Source organism: Myotis lucifugus, unplaced genomic scaffold (assembly GCF_000147115.1).
Source record: "Myotis lucifugus unplaced genomic scaffold, Myoluc2.0 scaffold_58, whole genome shotgun sequence".
In the NCBI taxonomy this organism is placed as follows: Eukaryota; Metazoa; Chordata; class Mammalia; order Chiroptera; family Vespertilionidae; genus Myotis; species Myotis lucifugus.
The window spans coordinates 3,040,208-3,051,953 of NW_005871106.1; the positions used below are offsets into that span (position 1 = coordinate 3,040,208).

Here is an 11,746-nt window from a genome sequence, read left to right on the forward strand (position 1 = left end):
TGCTAAGATGCAAATGCTCCTTTCCTAACCCAGAGGCCCAGGTGGCTGCCTTTAGGCTGCAGGAGTGTGCATTCTTAAGTTGCCAGGTGCTACAGAACTCAGACTTCCCAATTGGCTGCTACCTTTCTCTAATATCTTCAAGCAGAGACTTAACTGGGAAGGATGTGCAGATGGCCACAGGAGTTCAGGAACGTGAGCAAGGCACAGAAGATGGATATAGGGAACATGACCACAGTTGCCTTTCTTGTTTATCAAATTAAAATCTCTCACAGAAATAGAAATTGAATTTATCATCCTCCAGATTGGAAAAGTAGGTCACTGCTAAGAGAGGTAGAGACCTCTTCTCCGAGTAAGCATTTGAAAAATGAAATCAGTTTTCTAAAGATTGTGGAATAACAACCATTTTGACCCCAGCCATGGCCACAGAGCAAAACTAAATATATTTGGAGGGAATTAAATAAGACTTCAGAAATCTGGGTTTAAAACTGCTTAGTTCATTGAAAAGAATGTATGTGTGGCCTTTAAATTTTCCTTCTTTTGAAATTGTACACATTCTCCCAGAGAAAGTAACTGATTAAGGAAAACTATCTCATTCCAAGGGGTGAAAATAAAAAGACAATGAAGGAAGAGCAAACTAGTTGCAATGCCTTTTGTCCTGAAAAGTGCTGTTATGTCCTGACTCAACAATGATATATCTAAAGGAGGTTCCAGCTCTTTCCTTTGCTCCCTGTACCCCCTGACCCCCTGGAGCCTATCTTAATGCTTATGTGGCAAACAGCTGGTGCCCTCTGCTGGAGAATAACCAATAGCACTGCTTCCCTGTTGTAGAAATCAGAACTTAAAAATTTTGGTAAAGACAGGAAAGTATTCATTTTCTGCTCTAATCTATTATAGTCTATAATGATATTTTATTTTCTAAAAGCTTAAAATAAAACTGTGAAATTCTGTCAAGTAATTAACAGAATTACTCAATGTTTACAAAGATTCATTAAAAGAACTTGAACAAAGCCAAAGAATTCAGTGTACATTTTAAACTATTTAATAGAGGTATTTGTTGTACATGTGGTTTTAGTTTAACATGAACACAAAATTTCTCTATGAAAACACTTAACCTGAGTTGGAAATGAAATCTGAAGAAATTTTAATTCACAAAAATAACTATTCAAAATATAAGCAATAATTGATCCGAATTGAGGAGTTTCCCTGAAGTTCAAGGCTCAGACCCAGGACAGGAATGAGGGAAAACTCCTTGTATTTCAAAAGCTCTGCTGAAGTCATAGGATTGCACTTGCGGGCCCTTAATGAGAGTGAGCTTTCTCAAACAGCCCCGGAAGGAGGTCTTGCTACTCAGGCAGTTTTGCTTTACATCAGCTGTTTGGGAAAAGAAGAGAAGTCCTGGTTAATTTTGTTAAAATGACATGCACAACACAATAAGAACAAAAATAAACTCAACTGGCTTTTATATCAAAATTAGAATAATATTCTTCCACACATGTGGCTTCTGTGATAAGTCAATGAAAACTTTATGTAATAATTTAAAGGCATAGTTGTGACTTAAAATGTCATAAGAGGTGTTTATTTTATCATTTGTAACAGTTACTTGGAACATCTGGAAATGCATAATTCTAACCCAAAACCAATGTGAGAGGATAAGATATGTATTTGTCTTCTAAAATGATTATCCACCCAAAAATGATTCCTTATACTGGGACTCACCTACTGTGACTGGCCTCAGTAAACTCCCCCAGCTTCTTTTCCATCACATCCAATATTCTCTGAGTCTTACCTAATCATCAATTTACATGTGTATTTTATTTTAATTTCCCAAGAATTCCTAGGTATTTGAAATAGCCTTTCTAAAACAGTAAAGGATTTGTTACCCAAACAATGTATTTTTCTTAATCCCTATTCTGTATCCACCTGAATTAAGACTTCCCCTAGTGACAATGCCCTGGAAAATGAAAGAGCAGAGCTGACACCCATACGTACCAGGATAGCCACCAACATAAATGGGATTGTTGGTGTCCACTGAGGTGGACTGGATGTGTGGACTTTCAGCATGAACGGCGTTCCCATCCACGACCAGCACCACGCGGTGCTTGCTTTTGTTCGCTTGCAGTGTGTGCCATTTTCCATCACAGAGAGTGTGGGGAGCTTTGGGCTCGTATGCGGCTGTTATCCTACCAGCACCATTGTTCACATGAAATAAGAGCTAAACAAACAACAGACACAAGCAAACATCTTAGTGAAGTTTTCCGTATTTAAGGAGCACAGTCCATTTCTATAAATCACTTTAAGTGGATAAAATACAAGCCTTTTGCCAAAAGGGGGAGCAAACTAAAAAATAAACACTCGTTTTTAAAAATAGCCTCTTAAAGAATTCAGATGCTATCTTATCCCTGAAATTTCAGAAAGGGCAACGGCCACCTTCATGGGAACACGGCTGAGCCACCACCTAACTTAGCATTGTGTCCTCAAGTCGATTCCCCCTTTTCAGGACAACAGGAGCTGATGGCTTTACTGCGGGTGTCAGTTCCTAGCAGCTGCTAGCACCTATGGAGCAACATTTACTAACTCCCTTCTGACAAACTATCGATGCTCCACCACAACCACCTGGGAGGGAAGAATTATAAGTATACTGTTGTAGGGTTCTTATGTTATATGTGAAGCTACTCAGTATTATTTCAAGGTAGATTGTGACAAATTAAAGATGTATATCGTAAACCCTGGGGCAACCACTAAAAATGTTTTAGAAGAACAATAAAATAAGCCAGTAATAGTGGTAAAATACACAGTACATCAAACATTACATTTTTTACAACTAATACACTGTGGAGAGTGGCTACAGCGTTTGGACAGGTTCAAGCCTGGGACTAACGAGAGGACACGATGCTCTCGTGGCAAAGCCACGTGCAACTCCCAGCACAATTAGAGCCAAAGGCTATAGTTGTGAGCTTGACCTTATGGTCCGAACCTGTGGTCCCACGTGGCTAAGTGATATAGGCTGCGGGAGGTGCAGCAAGTAAACAAAGCTTGATGAGGTACATGTAATTGAGTAGAATCGAAACCTGGGAGAACACTGTAACCACACCCTTACTTTGCCTCCTGGAATCTGACTATAAAATAAAGACTCAGCTTGCAGGCTGTGGCACTGTCTCTCCATCAGAGAGAGCAACATCCTATCTATACCTAGCTTTCTTCTCTTGTCTGTCTTTTCTAAATCCTTCACCGCCGCCTCACAGGTTCACCCATGGCCATGCCGGCTCACCACATTACACTTCTGATAACATTTTTCAAATGTCACATAATTTTCAAAATCCTTTTGAAGTACAGATGAGGGAGAAAGTTGGCTATAAGCCACAGGGTAGAGAGCAGCAATATGATGTAGAGGCAGTTTTGTTTGGACATGATGGTGAAGTAAGAAGGAGAAGAGGTGAAGCAAAAGGTCAGATGACTTTCTTCTATTCTCCCCACCCTCATTTAGGATCTCCTAGGAACCAAAACCCCTGTGGGGAGTAAGCAGGAAATACTAGAAACAAGAGGTAAGTTTGGGGGAATCTAGAGCATAGAGACTTGTTCCTTGTTTTTCCAGGAGGCAGTAGCTCAAGAAGAGCCAAGCATGTTAGTCCCAAGCACTTGAGTTGACCACAGTGCAATAGAAATGGTGGCAGAAATGGTAGAGAGAGGACCCTCGTCCACCACCCTGACTCCCCATGTCTTATGAGTGGCAGGGCAGACATTCCCAGGTTTTCATAGGACCCTCTGGGGGATACAGAAGGTGGCCGAAGATGAAGAGGCAGCAGTGCCTATGACAGCTGGGATGGGAAGCCTGGTCTACAAGGGACATTGGCCAAATCTCCAGGAGCAGCCCCCCTGCACTGGCAATGCTCCTACAGCCACCAGGGACAACTGGCCAAGTGCACAAAGACAGGCTGTGACTGAAGATCTGGAAAGTCCTTATACCTCATCTGCTGTCAGGAGAGAGCGCACGGAAAAGGAAAAGGCCAATTAAGGCTCCCTTCCCCTTAATCTAGTAAATAAAGCTCACCCGGATGGACTCGAAGGGGAGAGGAAGAATGAGAACTGGCAGAAACTCTGAAGGAGACATTTTTAAAACAAGAGACTAAAGTACTGTTAATTATTGAGATCATTTTGTTCCCAACACGAAGACTAGAGCCTGAAAAGCAAGAGCAGAATGCTTATAGAAAAAAATGGTTTTTTTGCATTAAAAAAATTAAACTGTGGTACATCATCCCATGGAATACTCAGCAAATAAATGAACTATTGGTACATATAACAACCCAGCTAAACCACCAGGAAATAAGGCTGAGTTGAAAAGACAATCTCAGTAGGACACATACTGCATGACTTCATTTGTATAACAATCCTGAAGATGAAGAACAGATCAGTGGTTGCCAGGGGTTAGGATGCAGGGAGAAAGTCAGAGGGGTGGCTCCAGGGAGACTGTAGTAATGGTACAATTAAGGGTCTTGATTGTGGTGGGGGTATATGAAGCTACACATATGGTAAAACACATACATGTGTAACTGGCTCAACTTAAGCTCCGTGGATTGTGCCAATGCCAGTTTCATGGATTTGATGTTGCACTAGAGTTATGCAAGATGCTGCCACTGAGGAGCCTAGGCAAAATGTGAAAGAGGACCTTTCATTGCAACTTCCTATGCATCTGTAATTATTTCCAAATAAAATTAGGAAAAATGGAGCATCTGTCCAGCAACTTAGTTTCACATTGTTCAGGAAAAGAAGTTGTTTGTATTATAGTTGCAGTTTTGCTTTAAATTCAAATTTAAAATTATAAAAGAAGTTCTTTAAAAGTATTTTAGGACTAGAGGCCCGGTGCACAAAATTCATGCACGGGTAGGGTCCATAGGTCTGGCTGGCGATCAGGGCCGATCAGGTTCCCCGCCTCCCCACCTCCCTGCCTCCTCCTTCCCTCGCTCCCTCAGCACCCTGCTGCCACTGGTTGCCCGCCATGTTTGCACCGCCCCTGGTCATCAGTGCATGTCATAGCAAGTGATCGAACTCCTGGTCTCCCAGTTGAACTCCTGAGGGGACACTTTGCATATTAGCCTTTTATATATATAGATTATCTATTTTTTAAATATTGAAACTTTTCTCCATTCCATTAAAGTGTGGGTCTAGGTATTTCTACTGTTTCTCAACTGCTCTTATCTCAGACCCTGGGTCAAAGGGTGACTTGATGGAGATAAGCACCTACCTTGCCATTCACAATCTCTAATCCAATGGCATCCACTTTGGCACTGCTGATCCCCAGGAGAACACCATTCTCTGAGGAGGTACGAAACTCAAGTGTGATGTTCACATCTGAACGAACTTTGTACCCTTCTTTGACTGAAAAACACAAGGAGAGCCCCAAGTTATGGGTGAGTCCTGCCCGGCCTAAGAAGGCTCAGGTTGGAGAGACCCCACCACCCCACAGTAGGCTGGACTGGCTGGACATTTGGACTCCTGACTGAGGTTCGGGAGACCTGGTTCTAGTAGCTCTTTCTCTGGATCCAGCTCCACCACCAGCAAGTCACCTCTCCCCTGTGAGCCTCAGCTTGCACATCTGTAAGATGAAGTGACGCTTCTAAAGACACACAATCAGTGGGGCTAAGCCAGACTGGAGCCAAGGCAGGCCCATCCTCTCATCTAGAGCCACGCAGGGAAAAAGCAAAGGGATTTATCATCTGTGCAATAGCCCATTTATTTGCCCAATATCTACATACTGGGTATGACATCATTCACTGAGTATATTAGAGTTCACACAAGTGTTTTTTTTTAATTTTTTAAATTAAAAAAATTATTGATTGATGAGAGAGAGAGAGAGAGATTGATTTGTTATTTCACTTATTTATGCATTCATTGGTTGATTCTTGTATGGGCCCTAACTGGGGATTGAACCTACAACCTTGGTGTATCGGGACAATACTCGAATCAACTTAGCAACCAGGCCAGGGCCCCCACTAGGTTTTTTTTGTTTGTTTTGTGTTGTTTTTTTTTTAAGTGGAGACTTAATTGAATGAATTTTTTATTCAGGTGAATAAAAAAGCTGAGATAAATTGGGGATATTAGCAATAATAGCAGGCAGTTGTTACCACACCCAGGGCTGGAGGAAAAATGGGAGCAGGTGGTATTACCAGAGCTTGGAAGCACAGAGTAGAGGAGAAAAGTGTACTAGCTTCTCCCCTCTCCCTCCTGCCCCAGTCTTCACCAGAACCTTCCTAGAAGCCGAGGGCAAAGTAGCCAGAGAGGTTAGTTCCCTGTGATAGAAAGGAGAACAGGAAGAAGAGGAGCATGGTTCTGAGTGCAAATAGGAAGCCAACCAGCAAATTAAGTATCTAAAATGAGGAGGCAATACCAGGTACATTATGAGGGCTAGTTCTAAGCCTGGAGGAATTTACATTCTAAAGCAATTTAGAGATTTAAAATTCCTCGACTTCTAATTGATATTTTCAACAATCTAACTGGAGTTAATTTCTTCATCAAATCCGACTTGCATTTGGCTGGCTGGTCTAGATATTTTATGCTGCTGACTTTTAATTCAAAGGCCTTTATGAACTTGGACTGCAAGAGCATGTCTTACATAAACGTGGGGAGGGTACAGATGAAAGCAGGGCCACATGTTGCCAGGAGCTGTACTGCCCTGGGGTGGGAGCCTTTGTCAGGCCATCTGGGTGGCACAGAAAGTGAGAAAGCTGTGCATTAGAAGTGGAGAAATCAGAATACACTGGAACATGTAACTAAATGGTCTTGCTGCAGCCTTGTCCAGTGGGTCCTGCCCTGTCGTATAACTCTCGGGTCCATATCATCTTACAGTGCAAGAGAATCCCAGAGATGTCTTTTGAGATTTTCGGTGATACGTACCAAGAGCTGCATATCCACTTCCTTCAAAGAAAGTTCCTTCTTGGGCCTCTGCATAGCACTGGGCTACTGCGAATGCAGACACTGGGCTGCCCTTGTCCAGCTGCTTGCTGTTCACTGTCACCTCCCCAATGCACGCGGGGATGCTGTGGGTGACCTAAACCAAATGCCGTGAGAGGGGATGGCAGTGAATACAACAAGGAGGGCAAGGGCAACATGTTCCTATAGTTCCACAAAACACATTCAAATATCATCGTTTGATTTTTAAAATGGAATTGCCACGGTACTTCACATGAATGGCTAACTGAAAGCGTAGTTAGACTCTTTGAGTATCTTTGCTAGTAATGCAGTATCTGTATTTTCTGTTATTTTGGATAAATATCATGGAAATCAAGAAGTGAGTTTTCTAATCTGCAAACACAAAGTCCCCGGACTTTCCCAAATTTCACTGGATCTAAGTAGCTGTGGAAAGACCAATGTTCATTAACCAACAGGAGGGCTGGTCGGGCTTCAAGGGGAAGCCCACACACACAAACTGGAGATGTGGTTTGAAAGGTCTGCATCTTGCAGCCAAACCCCAGGTCCAAAAGGAAGACAATTTAAACAAAGACATGCTCCTCTAAAAGTAAATGCAACGAAGATAAAGGTAATATGGGCCCCATACAGAAAATGCTGCTTACATTTCCAATGTTCCTGGGCCTGTAATCGGAGGGAAGGCCTCCCAGGTACAACTTTCCTTCCACATCCAAGGTGGTGCCATCTCCCACCGTGCTCACCATGGGGGATTCCTGGCCATCAACCGTCATGAAGCCCTTTCTTTTAAAGTACTCTGTCTTGACCTAGAGCAAAACGAAAACATTCATGATTTTTAAGGATGGGAAAACATTAACAGATGTTTGTTTGCAACTCGGTTCATTGGAGCTGTAATAACCTGACTGACATCCTAAAGGATGGCTCAGTTTGACACAGCTGGCGTTGCTAGGAGACTGAGCCTGCCAGAAGACGGAAGTAGGCACAGGCAATGCATGTTTTAGAAAAGTGAGTGTGCCCGAGTCTGACTGATAAGAGAGCAGGTGCCATGATCTCAGGTTTGGGCCAGTCACACCATGGGTGACTTAATTTACTTCTTGTCAAGTTGAGAACATTTTGGGACCTTTCATTTATTCCACCAATGTTTGCTGAGTGCCTGTGAGGGGTCAGGCACTGAGCTAGGTCCTGGGGATATTTCAGGAAGCAGAAAAGGCCCCTGCCTGCAAGGCACTTACATTCTATAGGAGAGATGACAAGCACAAAGCAAGCTAGAAACCCAAGGGAATAATGTTACTACGAGGAATAGATGGAATAACACTTGGAAGGCGTGACCAGGAGCTTCCTGGGAGCGTACCGTGTGCCACTTGCCATCACTGATCAGCGCAGGGTGAGAGACCTTTGTCCTTCCTTTCCCAAGGTCAAACATGAAGTGGAGGTGGCCCCCGTGCAGCTGGAGTGTGGCGTAATCCACTTGGTTCTGGTGGGCCATGTAGTAAATCAGCCCACTGGAGGCAAATGTTCGGATACTTAGCTGAACTGAGAGCCTGGAGGAAAAGAAGAGCTCAGCCCGCAGAAAAGGAAAAGCTTTCCTCACATTTACTTTCTAAAATAACCTCAAAGAGAGGACCCAGTAATTATTCCAACATTATATTTAGCAACTCAGGAGAGTATGGTTACTGCATGCCCATATCTGCCAGGCACTGTTCTAGGAGCTGAGGCTAAGGCAGTGAACAAAGGGAGGTTTCCTTCTCCCATGAAACTAATTCCAGAAATATACCAGAGAGCTGAGACTGGGTCGTGAGGAGGCCAGTGTTGGCTATGTTAAGTAGGCAGGAAGGCAACCCTGAAAGATGGTATTTCAGCTGAACTCGGAATGACAGACTCGAGCCCCAAGACCTCTGCAGGAAATCCTCACGAGAGCCACGTGGGAGATGGCACCACACAGTGGGGAAGGGGAAGGCTGTGTCTGGTGATCTCCCACAAAGGCAATGTGGGGTCACTGAAGCAACCTGGGATAGGAAAGGGGGGTGTGGCTCCATCCTCATGAATGAGGGGCTCTGGGAGGCAGTATTTAGGTTTCATTTTAAGTGCATTGGGAAGTCACAGGAGGGTTTTAAGAAGAGGCGAGGGCATGGCTTGATTTATATCTTAAAAGAAACTTCAGATGTAAAGAACAAATCTGATGGGGCCAGGGTGACAGCAGGCTCAGGCAGGCAGCTGTTAGAGGCCTGGTGGTGGCTTCAGCCAGGGTGGTGGTCGGGGGATGCAGAGGAGGTGATCTAATGCATGAAATGCTCTGGGGGAAGAAGCAATAGGACTTGCAGAATTTGGAGAGGGAAAGAAAATAACCTCAAGATTTGGGCCTTGGACAACCAGGTGAATGGTGATGATGTCTACAGAAATAGCACAGACCAGGAGGACAGGTTTGCGGAAGAATGAATTTCCTTTTGGTGTGTTGAGATTGAGGAGCCTGTCCCAATCCACAGAGATGTCAAGTAGCCAGTTGGGTACACAACTCCTGAGTTCTAAGTGAAGGTCAGGGCTAGAGATGTGGGTGTTGGGCAAATTGAAGGTATTTCAAAGCCGCCTGGGAGAATATGGGGAAGGGACCTTGGCCTTTACTGGTGGAAGATGAGCCAGCAAAGGAGACTGAGCAGGGAGAGAGCAGGAAATCAGGAGGGTGTGAGTCAAGGATGTCAAGTGGCCAAGTGTGCGTGATGCTGCTGAGGGCCCAGCAGCAGAGGTACAACAGGAGGTGCCATAGCAGGTCTTGGGACAACTCTGGAACTAGGAGCAGAGGAGTGCTTGCTTTGGCAGCACATACAGGAAAATCGGAACAATACAGAGAAGATTCGCATGGCCCCTGTGCAAGGATGACATACAAATTCATGAAATATATATATATATATATATATATATATATATATATATATATATATATATGTTAAAGAGCAACAGAGGAGTGAGGGGAGGCTGACTTGATGGGTAGGGGAGGAAATGAGGGGTGAGAAAGGCAGACAGCCACATAAAACGACTCCTTCAAGAAATCTTACTGCACAACAGACCCAGGACACCATTGCACAGTAATGGTATCCTGCAGAGTTTCTATTTTAAAAGTTAAAAACTACTAGAAAGGGCATGGTTACAGGCATAAACTCTAGGGCCGTAGTGCCTGGGTTTGAATTCCCAGCTCTGCTGTGTGACTCTGAGCAGATGACTTGACTTCCCTGTGCCTCTCAATTTCCTTGTCTATAAAATGAAGATAACAATAATACCTTCCTCATAGGATAGTTCTGAGGACTAAGTTAGGGGGTGTGTGTAAAATATACTGAGACAGTCTCTGGCAGTGTTTATTCTCACTGATGATGAGAGCGATGAGGATTCTTTGTTGATGAGAATTATGTATGAAAGAAGGAGATATGTTTGCTGCTGTTGTCTCTGAGAGGAGAGAGGTGACAGGCTCTGGAGGGCGAGCGAGAGGAGAACGAGGACTGTTCCTCCATGGTCGCAGGGGAAGAGGGGGAGGTGTGGGGACAAAAGCAGTGGATAGCTCTTTTCGGAGGTGGACAGATGAAGTTCTGTCTTCTCAGTGAGGCAAGTCATCAGCTGGGGCAGGAAGTGGGATATATGAGTTTTGAGATAAGAGGAGAAACTATGAAATAATAAAAAAATATATAAGCATAATAAAGAAATGTATTGGCTCCCCATGTAGCCTGAGGTTCTATGTGTGGCCATAGCTTTAATGTCAAACCAGGTAGGAAGGAGACATGCGTTTCTGCAGCCTTGACCACCAGCTTGGGTTCTGGCATGAATTAGGCCAAGAACAAGTGTGGGTTTTACCTGTGGTCAAGATAGAGGAGATGTGGGTATTAAGGGGGTTTGCAAAGGAATGTGTAATAATGGCATCCCACCTCTCAGAGTGGGGGATAAATTGCACTTCGGAGCTAGAGAAGGGGGTGATGATCATGAGAAAGCATGAGGGCTTAGAGGTCTTGATGAAGCTGAGGAACTCCTAGGGGAGCAACAGAGTAGAGATGAGGAAGAGGTAAGTATATAGGATGCTTAAGTAGAGACTTTGGAGGTGGAATAAATACTTATGAAGTAGGTAAGGGGATGACCATGGGGAAAGTGTGGCTGGGGAGGGAGAAAAAGAGCTCTGACAGACTGGAACCAGAGGACTTGGAAGGCCCGGTGTTGGGTGGCTGTGAATTCGTGGAGAATGACGGCAGGAATGGTACAAAAAGACACTAAGCTACAGTCTGAAGGTGGTGGGGGTGGGGGTTGATCACAGAGGGCAACAACAAGAGGAGCAGGGCGTGGCAGAGTCTAGAGACATGAACTTCAGATCAGCCAGAGATTCGATGCAGAGAGGAGAGAGGTGGAGTTGGAGGTCCCTTGGCCAGCCTCAGGCCTCTAGATCTGTGGCATGTGAGCCAGCGTCCCCTAGAAGGTTCCTTGGGGACAGGCAGGTTTGAGGGCGAGATAGAATGTGTCGACCAATGTGAATGTGCTCCTGGGGAATTCTGAGGGGCACAGTGAGAGTTTGGGTAGACAATTTCATGAGATTAGTGAATCCTTACAATAGAATGGTGTTGAAAGTCTAGATGATGATAGATCTAGAGGACTTTGGATTCTGGACTGAGGAGTGATTTAGATAGATTCTTCCATGCTTTCCTACATCACACAGAGGCTAAACCAACCATCATCTATAAGAGGTGAAGATAAACTGCAGGAACCCCACTTCTCCACACTGTAAGTATCTGATTTGCATGAAGGCTGCTTTCCTATCTCCTTGCCTTCTCATTGTGCCTTTCTGTGCCAGTTGAGCGCT

The 11,746-nt window shown here is 44.2% G+C and overlaps 1 protein-coding gene and 1 non-coding gene across 2 annotated transcripts in view; one reads left to right on the forward strand and one right to left on the reverse strand.

The window, feature by feature from the left end:
- Nucleotides 1-1,210: 1,210 nt before the first annotated feature.
- LAMA1 (laminin subunit alpha 1) overlaps nucleotides 1,211-11,746 on the reverse strand; it is a 151,991-nt gene continuing 141,455 nt past the window's right edge. Inside the window, 6 exon segments of the mRNA XM_023754272.1 lie at nucleotides 1,211-1,371; nucleotides 1,990-2,212; nucleotides 5,240-5,373; nucleotides 6,889-7,042; nucleotides 7,566-7,724; nucleotides 8,270-8,459. Of these exon segments, the coding sequence (XP_023610040.1) occupies nucleotides 1,211-1,371; nucleotides 1,990-2,212; nucleotides 5,240-5,373; nucleotides 6,889-7,042; nucleotides 7,566-7,724; nucleotides 8,270-8,459 (1,021 nt within the window).
- On the forward strand, nucleotides 9,717-9,823 carry LOC111826169. The gene has a single exon (XR_002829430.1). It is a non-coding gene; the product is annotated as a U6 spliceosomal RNA (small nuclear RNA).